General features: G+C 34.9%; 1 protein-coding gene across 50 annotated transcripts in view; it reads right to left on the bottom strand.

The window, feature by feature from the left end:
• Window positions 1–19,412, bottom strand: part of LOC144972476 (uncharacterized) — a 309,958-nt gene that overhangs the window by 170,811 nt on the left and 119,735 nt on the right. For 15 of the 50 annotated variants that reach the window (XM_078913721.1, XM_078913700.1, XM_078913702.1 and 12 more), the window contains 10 exons: window positions 18,609–18,806; window positions 18,311–18,409; window positions 17,256–17,453; window positions 16,761–16,958; window positions 16,109–16,306; window positions 15,274–15,471; window positions 14,317–14,514; window positions 12,683–12,781; window positions 10,933–11,107; window positions 6,064–6,159 (listed from right to left, as the gene is read on the bottom strand). In XM_078913721.1, coding sequence (XP_078769847.1) covers window positions 6,064–6,159; window positions 10,933–11,107; window positions 12,683–12,781; window positions 14,317–14,514; window positions 15,274–15,471; window positions 16,109–16,306; window positions 16,761–16,958; window positions 17,256–17,453; window positions 18,311–18,409; window positions 18,609–18,806 — 1,657 coding nt within the window. Of the gene's footprint in view, window positions 1–1,373; window positions 1,425–4,614; window positions 4,642–6,063; window positions 6,160–7,617; window positions 7,714–9,343; window positions 9,422–10,932; window positions 11,108–12,682; window positions 12,782–14,316; window positions 14,515–15,273; window positions 15,472–16,108; window positions 16,307–16,760; window positions 16,959–17,255; window positions 17,454–18,310; window positions 18,410–18,608; window positions 18,807–19,412 lie in introns of all 50 variants that reach the window. The other 35 variants (XM_078913693.1, XM_078913710.1, XM_078913711.1 and 32 more) reach the window with 6 other exon arrangements.

Below are 19,412 nucleotides of genomic sequence, written 5' to 3'. Positions count from 1 at the left end.
TACTATAGACCATGAGGTGTAAAGGATGGGGATGTTTTAGCAGCAAATAAAATGGATCATGAGCTGTTAAAGGATTTGGATGCCTTACCATCATATGATAATACAGTGGTGTCAACATCCCACCACTACTACAAATAATGACTGAAAGCAATGTTGAGCATATACATCAAAGTGATGCATTTATAAGTACCAAGATGTTGGCTGCCAAAGGAAGAGTTATTCTGATATTCACAAAGGGATATTATAAAATACAAGAGAATAATGATGTGACGGGAAAAGTATTAAGATTTGGTTTGCAAAGTGCAACACTTTGTCTATGTTTGCAACAAGACATTTATGTCAAATCTGGATTCTCAGCACAATCAAATTAGTTCTTTTGTTTTGTTTTGGTGGGTCTTTTTTTTTTTTGGTTTTTTTTTTTGTGTGGGGGGGGGGGGGGGGTTTGTCAGTTAATTAATCAAAACTCAGAATAGCTCGATAAGGAAAAAAAACAAATCTAGCTTTAAGTTCTCAAATTATTTCAGATTTAGCATATGTATAATGAGGCAGGTCTTTGACAGCTGGGTACATGTAAAGTTTTGTGAGTGTTTTCAATAGGAATGAAAAAGGAAGACAGTCTGTGAAAAAAAAAACTCAACAGTTTCATTGCTTTTTTCATAAAATTCTGAAATTAACAAAGCCATTTTGTATGGGAGCTGGGAAATAATTACATTTGAGGGGAGTGCATCTATAAATATACATGAAAGGATTAATAAAAAGTGTAATGTGTGTGTTGAAGAAGTGTATTCGTTGAAGCTGATTACAATTCCCCATCCCTCTATTTTTTTGTAGAGGTAAATATTCTTAGTCACAAAGTATGGAATGTTAAATTGACAGAATAGTTACATCCCACTTCTTAATAAAATAGAGTTAAAATATGTTACTTTCCTTTGTTGGCTCCCACTGTTTTGTTAATGACTGACCTTGATAGGTATCAAGGTTTCATATAGAAAATTAAATTGATGTCATAGGGCAATCCTTGAGGTTAATTCTTTTAGAAAAGCAGTGCAAAACAATGAATGCATTGTTGACCTTACAAATAACTTACTGTGAGCAAAATATTATGCCAATCCCACCCATGTCTTCTTTGCTATATTTTAGCGGTAAAATATCTACATAGCGGGGAAAATGCTCACAGATGCTTCTTGGTACTTGCGGGATGTTCATTAATCATAAGCTATATACAGTTGATATACAGATATTGCTGCTGGCATTGAGGACTTCCTTGTCCAAGAATGACCAAGCTGAAGAATTAAATGTTTGCATCATATGAAATGCATCATATATTATCATAATTGTAAAATACAATGCAAAGCTGCGCTGATGAGACCTACGTCGAAACAACAATATTGTCTGAAGACTGCTGGAGTGCTTGGTGTTGAGTACTGGGGTGAGAAATTGGTAACAAACATTAACAAACCTGCCTAGATGAGCTTTACTGAAATCAATCTGGTTTAAACTGACATTCCACATTGCTTCTCTTTTTTTGTTTTTCTTGTTGCTCATTACTTTCTCACAGAAGAAATGTAAATAAGCTGCTTTCTATGGATCAATCCGAATAAACTATATTTCATTAAGTGGGTCCATTTTAAAACATTTTTAATGTCATACAGTCAATGACTAGAGGTCATGAATTTAAAAAAAATGATAATAAAGATTGCCCTGATTGAAAAACAAACATTTTCAGAAGGAAAAATAGGAAAAGGCATGTATGGGTGATCTGGGGTCATGACTCATGTGTATTTTTAAAAAATGTGATACTTGATATTATCAGCATTAGCTAATCCACTATGAGTTTACTTTTACCTTTGACTTTGTAATTAAAAAGCAAATCACTACTGGGGATCAATATCAGTAATGTTGGAGTGCTATCTTATGTAATGTGAACATTGGGGAATTCCAACCCATCCCAAACCTAAACTCTTAATAATAAGCCTGTGGCCAAAAGATTGTTTTGGTATCGATTATCATCACCTCATGCAAAATAGAGTGCAACAAAGTCATCATTATCATAATACCTAAGCATAGTATAACGCATTTAATCTAAAATGCCTATCGGAGAAAGTGTGAAATTCATTTTTAAAATCCCATAATTCTTTCTTTTTTAAAGCACTTCTCTTTTAATCCAGCGTCTTCAATGTCCAATGATCAATGTTATTACAATATCTAACCATGAAATAAGGCCTATTCATCAATGGCAGTTGTTGGAAAGGCAGACAGGAAGAGGGTGGAGGGAGAGGTTGACAGATGATGAGATGGCATTATTGCTTTCAATCAAGGCAAACCAAAATATAATTTCACACTTCGAGGCAGGTCTGAATATAAAAGATGCAGGCAATGTCAAAGATAGAACTTTCTTTTTCTTTCTTGAAAATAATCTTAGGAAGTTAGTATTTTAAGAATCAAAAATCATATTCAATTTAGTTCTCCAACTGAACAATTCATCTTTTCAATTTCCAAATATAGTATATGATATGTCTTGAACTTCTAATAAGCTTATATGACCAGAGACCAGGAGAAGTATTAATTAAAACTGCTTAGTTATCTAGCTACTGCGAGATGAATCCAAGCGTTCTGTATTAGATAGAGATCCTACATATTAAATATTTCATAAAGAAAGAAAATCTAGACTAATTTCCTATAATTGTCTAGCTACTTGTGTATTTATTTAAAAGATGTGTCTGTAAATTAAAAAAAAGACATGCAATAGTTATATATAAAAAATACTGTGGAATGGGGTGGCTAAGGCCTGTTGGAGTGACAAAGACCAGCCGCTAAATCTGCCCCCCAGATTGACAACTATTAAACAAATGTGGTAAAATGTACATCAGTTGATAGAATTCACCCTTTAGAAAAAGTGCGGGGAATGGGTGAAATCCATCAGAAGATGTACATTACACTATATTTGTTTAATAATTGTCAATCTGGGGGGGGGGGGGGGAGTCATTTAGGGGCTGCTCTTAGTGACCCCTATCCACGGTAATGCCCTAAAACTTACAATGTACCTAATTACAAATCTGATGACCAAACGTCTATCTCCTATTGAATATGTGACCAATCATTGCAATCTGGTATCATTTTGATATGAAACAGACACTGGAAACTTAGTTTAAAAGTCTAAACCATGAAATTTTATTTCAATCAGTATGCTTGTATAGGGTAAGTGAGTGCCACGCTACGGGCACAATACTGATAACTAGTGCCGCGTTGAGGACCGGTCCCACAGTCCTTTAGCTGAGAACCGGGGACCGGTCCCAAAGTGGAGAACCGTTGGCGCTCCTTTCAACAGTCCCAGCGATTTTCGCGCCATACTACTGCCCCAGCGATCCTTTGCCTCGGTTCGTTTGCCTATCTTCCACAAATAACCACCCATCCCACTTAATTAATCGCACCCACCCCCCTTTGCTATACACTAAACGACACAGACGACCATCTCCCTCACTCCGCAAACCGCCCTTTCGTGTGAGATGAAGGGAACAGGAGGCGCATGACTATCACCAACATCTTGGACGATTCCATTATACGGGGTAAATTTCAAAATTTACTACACCATAATGATCGTAATGACAATGATCTATGATGAAGGCATGACCCCTCTTCTCTAATGGGTTATTGTTTGAAATGAATGTGTGTCCTAAACATGCTTGGGACTGCTCCGCACTACTGATAACCCAATGCAATTACAGGCTTTATTTAACACGTTAATGTTAAGGACAATATTTTGTTTTGGTTTGACAGTATTCACATGATACAAATGAGCGACCATGACAATCTAGGTTGTCAGGTTTGTAATTAAGTCCAGTTGGTGCCACTTCTTGAATTATTGAGAGAGAAAAATCAAACTTTGATGATAATTTCAACTTTTAATTCAATTTTGCAGCGTCTGGTTAACACTAATAAAACACTATATTGAGGTGGGAAGTCACATATTGTGACCCCCTCCCCTCTTCCTTTTGTCATGTCACTACACATTTTTGAAGAGGTTTTCAAATGTTACATTAAAACAACAAGAGTGTTGAAAATATAATGAATTATCAAAATAAGTGATATAAAAACAACCAAAACTGAGAGATACAAAAACGATGAATTAATTTTGCTTTTACAATAACCCATCGTCCAAAATCTTCGACATACAACATTCAGAATTTAGAATTTTAAAAAGACACAATAAAATCTATTACTTTTTATTTGCCTAAAAATTTGCTTTGATTCTTACACCATTAAAATGATGGAAAGACCATTAATGATTTTGGTTATCAGACCCGTAAATACGGTACAAAAAGCCAAAAACCATTTGATTGTCAAGAATTAAATACTACTATTAACTTCAATCAAGTAAAGTTCAAGATAGAAAAATTATACAATTTAAAAAGAGCTGATCATCTAACTATTCTGTGTTTGCTAATCTAAAATTATAACAAGTCAAATGTTTTAGAAGTTATTAAATACCCCGATCAAATCAAACGGTAAGTATGGAAAGAAAATACAAGAAAGCCGTCTGTTCATGGAGAAAAGCAGGCGGCAAAAGTGTCTTGTGTGTTTTTGTGTATAAAAGGGTGTTATCATCAGACTTACTACTGCCGTAGCTACTGCGTTTGAAATCTGTGGAGCCAAGAGAAACAGCTTGAACATCAAGACAAAATGAATTGACATTGGGTAGGAAATATGAAAATTAAAACACCCAGGAGAAATAAAAAATTTAAAAATAAGTAAATAAATAAATGAATGAATGAGTTGAAACAAAATTCAATATAAATTAAAGATAATGTGTTATCTGCAACCAAAACTAAATAGCTAAAATTAGTAGAAAAAAAATCAAAAAGAAAGAAAAAGAGATATCATGGGATACAAATAATAAAACCACCCATTAGTAATACTACAAGTCCTCCAATTTGTGTGCCTGTACGTGTGCATGTGCGTGTGGTCTGTTGTGTGTTTGTATTGTTGTTGTTGTTTCTTCAATACATAAAATGAAAAAAAGTAAATTATTATTATTAATATTATTATTATTATTATTATTATTATTATTATTATTATTATTATTATTATCATTATCATTATTATTATTATTATAATGTAAACAATTTAACGTAATGGTGAGTTTGAGGAAGGGCATGCTGGAATAGGACCAACACACCTAACACTGAGGTGAGTAGTTAGTTGACTGACTGGGCAGTCAATATGGTAAATTACGACAGGTACAAACTACGACACCATCATTATACAATCAAGAGTAGGTGCATGTTATAACATGTGGCATTCATATGTGCGGTTTTAAAAAAATACAATACAAAATTTTAAAAAATTATTAACAGTAAAACTTAACCAAAAAAACAAAAAACGACACACAAAGTGGTTGGTTAATTTAATAAGGTGAAGTGGGAAGACAAAATTGAGGTAGGCATTCTTATAGAAACAAAAGTCGATATTTTCATATGAATCTAATCTGTCATCTTAAAATAGGTCCATTCCTATATATAATTGATTATGGAATCATGAATGAAGCAAATCATTTTCATTCATTCAGTAATTCATACAGATAATTATTTGCAATCTATGAAAGATTTACCAGACATCTTCCCTTGATCTTATATAAGAAAAAATATATCTCAGAATGACCCTATTTCTCGGTAGAATCTAATCAGTAAAACAAGGGAGGATTCTTCCAGAATTCAGAAGTGGTTGGACACAGAATGATGAAATGTGAGTTAAGCTCAAAATAAGGATCAAGAAAGGACTATAAACTCATGCACTTCTTATGCATATGTTATATGAATATATAAACCTTGATTGATAAAAAGGAAGTTAGAATGAACAGAGAGACTGGGGATTGAAATTGAACCAAGGTTGGTGATAAAAATACAACCAGCGTCAACACAGAAAAACACCAATGATAGCAACAATGACATTGAACAGCAATCCATTCAGATACAATATTGATGGAATGGGAGGGGAGGGAGGTGGCATCAGGCAAGCAGACTTCAATACATCCATCGATCCATCAATCAGAAAGAACTGACTTACTCTTGTGAACCTTCTGGCCCTCATAGTAAGGGAGATAAACATGTTGCTCCGAGATTGGTTTGCCAAAGATGGGGGATTGAGGAAGGAAGTCATCGGCTATGGCAAAAGGTGAAAGCAAATTCCCGGCAGAGAGATATGAGAAGCAAAGATGGGGGGGAAGAGGGAAGGAGGGATGAGGGGGGAAGTGCCATAAAAAAAAAAAATATTAATTTTTGTATACAATATAGTAAACATAAGATAAAATGATGAAACTGCTGTTTCTCAATTGTGAACCAATATAATGCAGGGAGGAGAAGAAAAAGATGAATCTGCTCTTGATCAAATTATATCAGAAGAGATCTGAAAAAGTAAACATTGTCAAATTATTGTCCTTGTAATTTTTATCATGTACCTTCCATGCCTGCAAATTCACCAGTAACTGAAAAACAAGGAAACTCAATTGACCGTCTACAATTTAAGATTTAATCATGGGCACGATTAATGCAACATGCACTTGAGGTAATTCACGGGGTATGTTACAACGCATACATTTGATGATTTGTTAGTTTTTGTAATTCAGGTATGGCACAACGAGAAAAGGTTTTGAAAGGGGGTTGGTGGAGGGAGCATAACTGTTAGCAATGCAATTTTCATTTATATGTATATAGTAGTATTTTCTAGCTATCCGTACACATGCAAACTCCTGACAAAGAGACAGTCAGCCGAATTAGCTTTAGGATTAGATGGGAATCAATAATAGAAAAAAAAAGATCTTTTGCAACAACTATGAACACTTGAAACTTGAGCTATTTTGTTAAACATCTGCACTAGTTATGTGAGTTACCACCACCATTAGTCACACCAAGAAATGTCAAAAAATTCTTCAGTTCTCTTGTAAGTAAAAATTTACATCCATAAAAAAGCGATTGTTTATTTACAGGACAGTACCCAAAAAACCAAGGCTGTTACTACAAAAGGAAATATATTTCCATGGTTAGAGTTTTTAAATTGTCAAGGAAGTAAAAAAGCGCACTTTGAGGAGCTGGTCAGGCATATTATTATCCTGGTGACAACTAGAGAACAATCAATCCATTTCCTAAGTAGAGACAGATGAAGGGAAAGTTAAGAAAAGAAGAAGAGAAAAATTCAAATATTAACTGCATTCACACAATTACTAAAATAACTCAGTGAAGGAGGAGATAACTGTATTTAAGAATTTCAAGACAGAGTCATTGGAAAACTTTGATATTGGTTTCACTTTCAACAATCACACTGTGGTAGTGACAACACTATCTCAAAAACATACATCTAGAAAGAGCAACATACGATATTAATGACAAAGAAACCACTGGTGCCAAAACCCACCAGTCTAATTGGTACCTTGACTACAGTAAAGAATTTTCAGCATGTAGTGTTAATAAATTAATAGAAAGCCAGAAAAACTGTCAACAAGCATAACTGTATACTAAATGGATTACTAAGACTGGTAGTACATGTAGTAGTAGAAGGAAAAAAAGCATTAAAATATGTGATGCCAAGTCTGCTTGTGTACAATGGGAGTGCTTGGAGAGTTACCTCTCCTGAGTTTCCGTCTCGCACGACGAGGCGACCTGCTCCAGTCATCTGTCAGGTAATGTCTCTCGTACGGCGAGGCACTCAAGCTCAGGTTCCCTAAGAGACGGGTTTAGCAATCAAAAATTGTATCTCAGGCAATTAGGGTTTGGTAGGAGAAATAAAAGAAGATGCTGGAGATATTTAGTCTGAGATATTCATTTGGTAAGATTCCCATGCAAAGGAAAACTGTATTTATACAACAACAACAGCAGAATATTTCCTTTCTATAAGTTATTTTTCCTTGACAGAATGAAATGGAAACAAAAATTTGTGATTATGGAATATTGTTAATAGTTGTTAGGTGGTTTTATTACAATTTTACTACACTACGTCAAATACATTAGACATTTAAAAACAATGATTAAAAATAACAGTAGAACATACAACTTTTTCCATATACTTTAAATATGAGACTATTCATTCAAAAAGTAATAATTTTTGTTATCTCTTTATTTTCATAATAAAAAAAAAAAAATGTTTAAAGGGAGGGGGGTTAAAGATCCAGTTTCCCTTTATCACGAGGTGCAACACAGCAAACAATGGCACGAAGCAGCTCTTGCTGGAACATTATATTCCTTTTCTTTTATGCAAAAGGCAATGGGTGATGGATGATATAACTAATAATAGAATAAAGGTATGAATTCATTGGTATACATTCAAAATATATTTTCGCCACTTGTGTTGTCCTTACTTAAGAGTTATTGAACATCAATATAAATATTTTTTTTTAAAAATATATAAATATATATATTCTTGTCATAATGGGTTTTAAAAGATAGTTACACCTTATTTCTCTCTTTTATTTCTTTCAGTATCATTCTACAAAGTTGATTGATTTTTAAACAAGCAAAGCAATTTGTGGAAATTGTGGAATGTGAAAAAAAAAAATTGTCAATATAAAAATTTATCGATTACAAACTCTAAAAAAATTATTATTTTGGTCCTATTGTAACAAAAGTCTAATTGTTTCAACCACCAATATTTTAAAGTAATGTTGGGCCACATTAATGGTTATTAAGCTTTCCAATTTTATTCTAATTACATTTCACTTCTTTCTTTTTATTTTTTTCTTCTTCTCTTCTTTGCTTTGTAAATGCTCACCATTCCTGCCTTTCTCGTGATATTTAAAATACTACATACAGAATTTCACTGGATATCTATGATTCGTCAAAAGTAAAAATTACAAAATCATATGGACAGTAAGAGTGTACTCCGTAACCCTGAAACAAACAGTAACCACCACCAACATAGAAAGGGCTAATAATACCATTGTAAAAACAAGAGTGAGAGGGTAAAGGTGAGACTAATTTAAGTATGGCTTTTCAAATTAAACAGACCTGCTTAGATGATTTTTTTTTAAAATTGGTTTAGTGAGAAAGAGGAAATAAATGTATAATTCATTAATTTTGGTAAATTAAATCATTGTTAAAAATTATTGCTGTGAAACTTCATAGAAATGTCAAGATTTAAGGATTTTTGTTACGCTAAGCAAGTCTGACAAAATAAAATGTAGGTGGTGGTAAATTGTTATGCTAAAACTTGTGTATTTGAAATGCTAGCCATGGGGTTTGTACTGGATGGGGAGGGGGTGCAATTTGGGGATAATGAAGGGGGGGGGGGGGGGGGTCCCTGGTAACTTCTCTGTGCTGAGAGGGACAGGGGAGAAGGGTGGTTTAGGGTGGGTTACCTCCGAAAGTGCTGTTGTTGAAACTGCCGAAAGTCCCCAAGGAGGTAAAACTCCTGTGGTGGGAACCAATATAACTACCTTTTTATGTAGGGTTTGTGGGGGGGCAGCAGGCACCGTTGATAGTGGTGGAGAGAGGTAAAATACAAATGACATGGATGAAATAAGGACACATTAATATTTGATCATTTTTTTGTCATCATGAATGTGGTAAATATTACATAAATTAGGAAAAGAATAAAATTATGGTGGAACATATTTTTTTTAATATTTAAAAGGAACAACAGATTCAAACTCTGAGACAAAAAAAACAAAACGGAGAATGATTCGTCTTGAATTTTCAGTTTGGATGAGAATTTGTCCACATATATCTCTGTCCTGCATGAGTATCACAGACTGACTTTCAAACGAAACTGCTGTTTTTTTAGAGGTTTTTTTTTAATGAGTCATGCAATGAGGAAAAAAAATGACATTGAGTAGAAATATAATAACATAGGATAAGACTAGGTTTAGACTAGAACAGAAATATAGAATATATCAAGGATGGTGGAAACTGAGAATGAAAACTGTAAAGACACAGCTGAAGAGAATTCATGTTTAGTACTTTTATCATATTGACAAGGGACAATGCGGCGAAAAACACAACATCAGTCCTTCATTTTCAATCCTAAAAACTTTCATTTCCTTTCCAATGAGAAGATGGATGAAGCATTGTTCTGTAATTTGGAAAAAATGAGTCTGAGCCTCACTTTGCATGTTTCATTTATTTATTTCTATTATTGTATTTTTTTTTATTTTTTTTTTTCTTTGGGTTATATTAATAATCCCATATTTGCAAACTTTGACAAATGACATGAACGGTCGTGGTGACATGTTTCAAAATCTAATAAGCTACACATCGTTGAGATAATATGGCATCTGTTATTTCCAGAAGAATATCTTTTTGAAAGCCATGCTTATTGATACTGCATTTCATACTATTCAAATAATACAATCAACATACCAAAAGAATGGTTGGAGAGACAGTAGGAGCTGGAATAATTCGCACATTTTTAACCACACAATGCACTATCAAATACACTTTTTTTTTATTCTTCATTTTGTTTTACTGTTTTCACCCATTTTTAAATAAAATATTTATTTAAAAAATGGTAAAGAAAAAGAGTAACAATATCTTAGCCAGCTGATCATATCTGAGCTTTCTAGTAGGCAAGGAGATGAAATTATTTCTAATAAACAGAGGAATGTAGTTATACAAGAGGTCACTACAGAAACGTTCCATTGCCAGGAATCAACAGCTGAAGTGATATCAAATCAATGAACTGAATATAAATAAAAGCAGATAAGACGTGTAATGTGTGGCAAATTTGTAGCTTGTATTATAACTGTGAAAATTTAGATAATGTAATTTCGTATGAATGCAGAAAGCAATGATAAAATCAGTTATAACTATATTTTAGTGGTTTGATTAGCACTAAAGCATAAAGTATGAAAATATATATTTCTTTAAATACATAAAATTAATTAACAATGCATGTACAAAAAACATTTTGATCTACAATATTTATCAAAGAGCAAGTAAAATTTTTTACCTCCTTCATCCTCAGAGTCTGAGATGAAAGTCTCCTGCATAGTCTCAGGGGAGACAACTTTGTATTTATCCTCAGAGACAGGAAGTGTAGTCTGGATTTCCGTGACTGGTTTCAGAATTTCAACAACCGAAATGTAGCCAAGCTTTTGAGCAATGGCCAAAGGAGTCTGACCATTCTGTGGAAACATTTAAACATCTTTCTATCAATACCAGTTTTTGTTTTGATCAGCAGGAATTTTGATATAGTAAGATTTCTTGAACCAAAGGCCTGGGCATAACAGAGATCTCTTTGAAAGCAATGTACCAATACTATTGGTTGTTTTGGGGGAAAGAAAAAGAGTTATTAACTTTACTCATTGAATTTTAAATATCATTAGATCCAAACATTAAATCCTAGGTCCACTCTATTATTGAAATTGAATTAGAAGTGTGTAATTAAAGATTTTTCCATAATGTGAAGTGAACTTTTCCAAAAGCAAAGGCTACTAGAAAACAATCTCTAATCTTGAACAATATCCACTCCGCCTAAAGATTACTGTTCAATTACCCTCTTTAAAACTTTTACAATTAAAATACAACATAACGTTTATTGCTTATATTATGTGTATGTTTCTTCAAATCTAATATGTCTTTTCTTTGCCCAGATAAGATATGTCTCAAAATAATGTCAAGTATTTTATTCACCAAAAAGTGAATGTAAGCAGCCACGTTGACCTAACAACGAAATCACAACATGCTATACACCTCTAATAGAATCCAAATAAAAATAAGAGGTTTTAGAAAAATCCCCAGTGTCCCCACCCAACCCCGGTCAGTGCTTTATGAGTAAACTATTATTAGCTATTCACTACCATATTATGCCGTTGGCCCATGATAATTTACCCAAAAAAATAAGGTTACATCATATACCTTGTACAGTGGTTGTTGTATACTTGTTTGTTTAGTTTGTTTTTTAAGGATTTTACGGTGCTTGCAGCACAATTAGGTCATATCAGCGCCGTAAAAAGGAAGGAAATTGGATAAAGAAAAGATTCTAGATGTAAAATTAAAAGGACTTGAGGAAAAAGTAAGACAAAGGGGAATAGTTCAAATAGGGAACAGATGTAGATTCCAAGAGCACACTATCAATGTACTTAGTTTGAGATTACTTAAATGTGTCACCCAGACACCAGCACAAGATCCCACTAAGAGGAATACACTCAAATGCTTACAATATACATTCAACATAACAAATATAACAATACAAAAGAGGGATGATTTAAGAAGGAAAAAAAATATCATATCCCAAAACAAAAAACTATGCATTTGACTGTTTCCCTCCCGGCCAAGCATTGCGGCCGCCCTGACCAGAGCAAAACCAAGTAATCTCATTCCAAGACAAATACAGAAAGCAAATTGGAAAACGGATATAAGGGGATAGAAAACACAGTAAGTGCCATCCTGCCCATTATGGGAGGTCAGGAACCCCACACAGGTGTGCATACTTAATAGCTTGATACAGCTGCAAGTTTAAACATGGAATTTTAAGAAATGTATATAACATATATATATATATATACAAAGAATATGATGCTTGATTAAATATATATAAATAAATAATATATATATATAATATATTAATGGATTTTGGGACAATTTTGAAAACAATAATTTATCTGATTTTATGCATCAAACATTGTGAGTGTTATTTTACCATTAAAGATAGGAAATTCCAACTTTAAATCAAATACAAGCAGCATTTGAGGACTTACATTGGTGACAGCATTAGGAGAGGCTTGGTGTTTCAGCAGAAGAGAAACAACTTGGACATGACCTTGCTGAGCGGCTTGGTGAAGTGGAGTGTAACCAACCTGAAGAAAAAAATAGGAGAATGGTTTGAAGGATAGGCCAATTGGATGGATGGATGGATGGATGGATGAATGGATGAGGAATATGAATGGATGAGGAATATGAATGGATGAATTTAAAAAATCAAATAATTGTCATTGTCCTTATTCTTATCAAGAGGGAAAACTTTTCTCAAAAGGATGTTTTTTTGTTTTTTTGTTTGTTGCTTTAGGTCTCTTCCAACACAATTGAGGTTATATGAGAGACCGCTGAAACAAAAAAACAAGCAATCTAACAAAAATAGTACAAATGTAAATCAAAATCATAACCTAAAGATATCATAAGCTAAATTATAAATAACCAAGAACAAACAGGCAGAAGATTTACAGAAAAAAAATATCCCCTGTCAAAAATACAATCACAAACCAAAGAAGCAGGATAGGCTAGTAAAGAGAAGAAGAAACGACATCACTATCGGATCGTACACCCATGCGAACATCATAGGTATATGATTCAAGGGTGATGCTCCCATCCAACCACCCGCAAAGGATGTTTCAAAAAAAAAAAAAAGACTAATAATTATCAAAGCATTCACCACATAGTATTACTGCACCACAGAGAGAGAGAGAGAGAGAGAGAGAGGGGAGAGAGAGAGAGAAGGAGAGAGAGAGAGAGAGAGAGAGAGAGGAGAGAGAGAGAGAGAGAGAGAGAGAGAGAGAAGAGAGAGAGAGAGAGAGAGAGAGAGAGAGAGAGAGAGAGAGAGAGAGAGAGAGGAAGAGAGAGAGAGAGAGAGAGAGAGAGAGAGAGAGAGAGAGAGAGAGAGAGAGAGAGAGAGAGAGAGAGAGAGAGAGAGAGAGAGAGAGAGAGAGAGAGAGAGAGAGAGAGAGAGAGAGAGAGAGAGAGAGAAAGAAACCAGAGAAGAACAGAGAGAAGATGAGAGAGAAAAAATGAAAAAAGAGAGAAACAAAGAAGCAGATAGGAGAAGAGAGAGAGAAGAGAACGACTCACAGAGAAGCAGGAACAATAGAGAAGATCAAGGTGATGCATCAAGAAGATGTAGAAAAAAAAAAAGACAATAATTATCAAAGCATTCAACATAGATACGCACAACACACAGAGAGAGAGAGAGAGAGAGAGAGAGAGAGAGAGAGAGAAGAGAGAGAGAGAGAGAGAGAGAGAGAGAGAGAGAGGGGGGGGGGGGGTACTGGCATGTCAAATCAGTTGACAAACCTTCGTGTTCCTGTTAGAAGTTTTATACTTTTTTTCGTCCAATCTGTCATCAAGAAGGATGGAGATGGATAAAATAATTAAGTTTTCTGATGGGTGGTTTGAACCATCTGATTTCAATGCACAGCATTGTCCTCCACAATAAAGACTTAAAATAGAGTCCTCTACCATAGATGAAAATGAATTTTAAAATAATTTTTCATAGCCAAAACCCAAAGTCATTGATTGTGGATGGGAAAAATCTCAAACAACTAAACAAGGTGTCATCAGATAAATCACTATCTCATTTTAAAACTCTGATAAGGGTCAAAAACTCAAGTGTCCTACAAACCTTAGTAGTGGCATTGACAGAGGCATCGTGGGTCAGCAAGAAGCGCACCATGTTCATCTGCCCAAAGTGGCAAGCAGTGTGCAATGGTGTGTAGCCTGCCTTGGTGCTAGAATCCGTCTCTGACTGGTGCTTGACCAAGATCTCAGCTACAGCCACTTTGTCTTCTTGGGCAGCCAGATGCATCGGGGTTAGTCCATTCTGAAAATAGAGATTGGGGATCAAGACTTAAGTAAAAATCAGCATAATTTATATTATTCATTTTGGCAAGAAAACTACTACTTCAAAGATCAAGGAATTAAGAAGGCCTTTAACTAGTTAAATGGGGGTTGCAATAGATCAGTTGGTAGAGCACTCACTTCACATGCAAAGGGACCATGATCGATCCCAGGTGCAGTTGAGATTTTTTTTTCTGGCCCCAATGTCCACCCAGAAGTGATTGGGTAGTCAGATATGTACTGCCGTTTTATTAAAGAACACAGTATGTGCTATTTGGTTAATATTGCATATACTGTGTTTTTAAAAGTAACGGCAGTGTAGATCTCCGAAACAACTTTGCGATAAGCTAACTTTGTAGCCAGAGGATAGCAAGCAATTATTGATATTGGCCGTTTCACGCTACAGAAATCGGGATATACTCCAGCTCCAATAGATCTAATAGCTCTAAAGGACTACTTGACTGGTCTCGACGTCTCCAACTAACACATCTTAAACATGAGATTATACAATATAAAAAATTTTTTTTTTTACCTATTTACTATTTAAAAGTATTTACCTATGGTAGTGATTTACAGTCATTTCACTATTATAGATTGTCTTGAGTTTTCTTTTTTCCCCTTTATTTCTTTTTTTTTTAATTAAATATAAAATAGTTTGAAACAGATGTCAGCAGAAAAATACAAGAGGTCACAAAAAGTGCAGAAAAAAAATCTATTTTTTTTTATTTTTTTTTAAACTCACATGTGCCTTTGAGTTGACACTGGCATCTTTCTCCAGCAGCAGAGCCACAATGTCAGTATGGCCTTCCTGTGCGGCCAAATGCAAGGGAGTGAAGCCATTCTTGGATTCGGCATTGGCCTTGGCCCCGTATTCAAGTAGCATGGTGGCAATCTCCATCTGGTTCTTCTTGGCTGCAATGTGGAGTGGCGTGTAACCATTCTGTATGGATAAAGCCAAAAAATAAACATTCCAAGGTCACACATTTTATTTGGCAAGTGGGTCAATTCAATACAAAACATAAAAAAATAATTAATGAAATAAAATTATTAATATTTATTTTTTATGTCTTTCCTTTTTTTTTTTTTCTTTCGTGCCACCCTTAAACTCAAATTGAAAAGTAAAAGTAAGAATTCGGGGGTTAGACCACAGAGACCTTGACAGGCAGCAAAATAGAGGTTATAAAATAGGCAAGAGGAAACTGAATAAACGTAACATTTAATTAACTTAATTTACATTCACTCCTCCAGAAAGCACTTCTTTGACAATGCATTAGTAGATTAATTCACCAGATGTAAGAATACTACAGTAGTCCACTTCAGTGACTGACAAAAACAAATCTACAAACCTTCCCACCCACTTCCAAAGTTATCAGTTTTATATATCTTGTCAAACTCATGTTTTGTTAGTTTTTTCTTTTCTTGGTCAAAACAATCACAATTGCTCATTACCCTCTGAAGAGGTCCCTGGTTCATCTGAGAGATATCTTTCTCAGATTTAACATTCAACTCAGTTTCACATGTGATGGTTAAAGAAACAAACTGAATAAAAATAGATAAATAATTTATCTTCAACAAACCTTGGCTGTGGCATGGGGATTAGCCTTGCTCTCCAACAACAACTGGGCCACATTGGCGTGATTGTAGTGAGTGGCCACGTGCAGGGGGGTCAGGCCATTCTTGCCCTGAACGTCAGGGTTGGCATCTTTCTGCAACAGCATTCGAGCTACCTTGATGTTACCATACTTGGCAGCAATGTGCAGGGGGGTGAAGCCCTTCTGTTGTTAGGAAATGGAGGAAAAGAGGTTAATGGATGACTATCTCCCAAAATTTAAACTTTTGATCACTTTGTCATTTTTCCTAAATTTGTCTATCTGCTTTGCCTAAATATGCAAAATTAAAATCTTTCGGATATTCAAATTGACATGAGCAAGAGAGCTAAAAAAGTGAGTCTCAACCTCTAAAGGCTGTTATATATGTTAGTGACTATTAATTTCACAAAGAGGGATATGAACCATAGATGCCCACCATCATCTTCATTACTGCTACTGCGACGACTACTACTACTACTACTACTACTACTACTACTACTACTACTACTACTACTACTACTACTACTACTACTATTATCATCATCATCATCATCATCATCATCATCATCATCATCATCATCATCATCATCATCATCATCATCATCATAGTCATCATCATTATAATTATTATTCTTATTACCTTTGTAGTGATGTCATGCTGGGCTTCATTCTCCAAGAGGACTTGAGCCACTTCCTCATGGCCTTCCTTAGCGGCGATGTGGAGTGGTGTGTACTTATCCTTGGTGGTGGCATCCACTTTGGCACCGTGTTGCAGAAGCAGGACCACATTGTCCACATTTCCAAGACGGGCCGCAATGTGTAGTGGGGTTTGTTGTTCCTAAATGGATAAGAGGAATAGAAGAATTTTAAAATCAGGGAATCTTTCAAATCTCTGTTCTCTAAACCTTTTATCTCAAGAAAGGTTATGTCTCATTCTACATGTTACATGTTGCTGTTGGTCAGGGAACCTTTGAAAAACACTTTGAGCATATTTAGTGGATATTGCGCTACATAAAAGCTCTAACTTAAAGTTCTAATTTTTAATCTGGAAGTCAAAATCTAAACTTGGTCAAATTCGGCTCCCAGATAGACTGATGGCATTTGTATCAGTGGCAGGACTGTAACTTGCACTCACCCTAGCTGTGGCATCAACAGAGGCGCCATTCCTCAACAAAATCCTGATAATGTCCGATTGGTTGGCTCTAGCGGCCAGATGCAGGGAGGTTTCTCCCCGGACAGTAGCTGTGTTGGGGTTGGCATTGTGCTGGATCAAGTAGATGACGATGTTCATGTGTCCCATGAAGGATGCCACATGGAGTGGGGTCAATCCAGACTGAAAGGGGTGGTAAGAAAAATAAGGAGACAGTTAACAGATGATACACAGATAAGGTCATATAGGATACCAACATTTTAAATGAGGAGACAGTTAACAGATGAAACAAAGATAAAGTCATAAAGGATACCAACATTTTAAATGAGGAGACAGTTAACAGATGAAACACAGATAAGGTCACATAGGATACCAAAATTTTAAATGATGGTGATGATTATATTTATGATATATGATTAATTATAAAAATATCAAAAATATTAGCTTATTGAGGGACTATCCCTGAGATTAATATTCAAAAACCATGCTCTTAAATTATACAGATTACAAAAACAATTTATTTTTAAATCATAGGAGAATAGATTGTCATTTCCTAAATTATAAATCACTAAAAGTAACACGTTTGATTCATTTTCAAAGCTTTCACAAGGACCAATGTGCTCCACTGTTACCAGCGTACTTCATTTAATCACTTTCAAAGTAAAACACAATTTCTCTTTCACATCAGCCTTTTATTTTTATTTCTTTTTTAATCAAACAATGCCACGATTATGACTGACCTCCAATACTCAAAATAAGGTTTGTGCTTTCATTGGCTTAGGTCATTCAGGCACCAATAGAAATAGTGGAATGACCAAAAGAAAAATAAATGGCACAATCCTATTCCAGGCTTTATTCCCTTTGATAATCCACATGGTATTCAATTGAGGAATAAAATCTTTTACAGTTTTGTATTCAATAGGGTCCCAGATACATAAGGGGGGAAAAAATCAAAAAAGAATAATATATCAATCCCCTCCCCCCAACCCCTCACCAAAAAAAGAATATTTGTCTTTAACCAGAGAATTACATTATTTTACCTCAGTCTTGCTTTCGATTGAAGCTCCATATTTAAGGAGAAGCTCAACCACCTTGATGCGATTCTTCTTACAAGCAATGTGCAAGGGGGTGAAGCCATTCTGAAAAATGAAGATATTATTGTTAAGTATTTAACAAAGCTATCTTTCACCCAACATAAACAAAAAAAAGAACAGTTTCACAATGATGATAATAATTATGATGATTAAAATTATTGTGATGGTGAGTAGAAAAAAATAATATCAATGGATGTTGACAACACCCGTAATGATAAAACTATGCAAGGACAATCGAACTCACCAGGGCCCTTGCATTAGGTTCACATTTTCTGTCCAGTAAGAGTTTGGCCGTCTTGACATTCCCACAGTGGGCAGCCACATGCAGCGGGGTGAGGTAGTCAATGGTCACCTCATTCAAGGATGCCTTGTGGTAGAGGAGAAGGCGAGCACAGTCCAGATGGTCTCCTTGGGCTGCCATGTGGAGTGGGGTCAACCCATTCTATTTGAGAGAAAACAGATGATGATTGGTTTCATTGGCCTCCCTTTAAATTCCTTTCCATATATAGATTTAGATATCTGACTGTGTTCAAATATAATCATATTCATGTGTCAAAGAAGCAATACAACTATATCAAAGCAGAAAACAAAAACAACGCATTTAGCCACCAAATATTTCAAATAATATCTGTTGGTATGCCAGAGGATATCCAGCTTGTTGAAGTCTGGCCTCTTATCTCATGACTTCAGTGACTGTGTTATCTTTATAAATTGTTAATATTCCAGAGGATATCCAGCTTGTTGAAGTCTGGCCTCTTATCTCATGACTTAAATGACTGTGTTATCTTTACATATTGTGAATATGCCAAAGGATATCCAGCTTGTTGAAGTCTGGCCTCTTATCTCATGACTTAAATGACTGTGTTATCTTTACATATTGTTAATATGCCAAAGGATATCCAGCTTGTTGAAGTCTGGCCTCTTATCTCATGACTTAAATGACTGTGTTATCTTTACATATTGTTAATATGCCAAAGGATATCCAGCTTGTTGAAGTCTGGCCTCTTATCTCTTGACTTAAATGACTGTGTTATCTTTACATTTTGTT

The sequence above is a fragment of the Berghia stephanieae genome, chromosome 5, assembly GCF_034508935.2.
Source record: "Berghia stephanieae isolate SIO BIC M18660-M18661 chromosome 5, UCSD_Bste_1.3, whole genome shotgun sequence".
Lineage (NCBI taxonomy): Eukaryota > Metazoa > Mollusca > Gastropoda > Nudibranchia > Aeolidiidae > Berghia > Berghia stephanieae.
The sequence above is the reverse complement of the archived record's forward strand: the minus strand, read 5'-3'. Positions and strand labels throughout refer to the sequence as shown.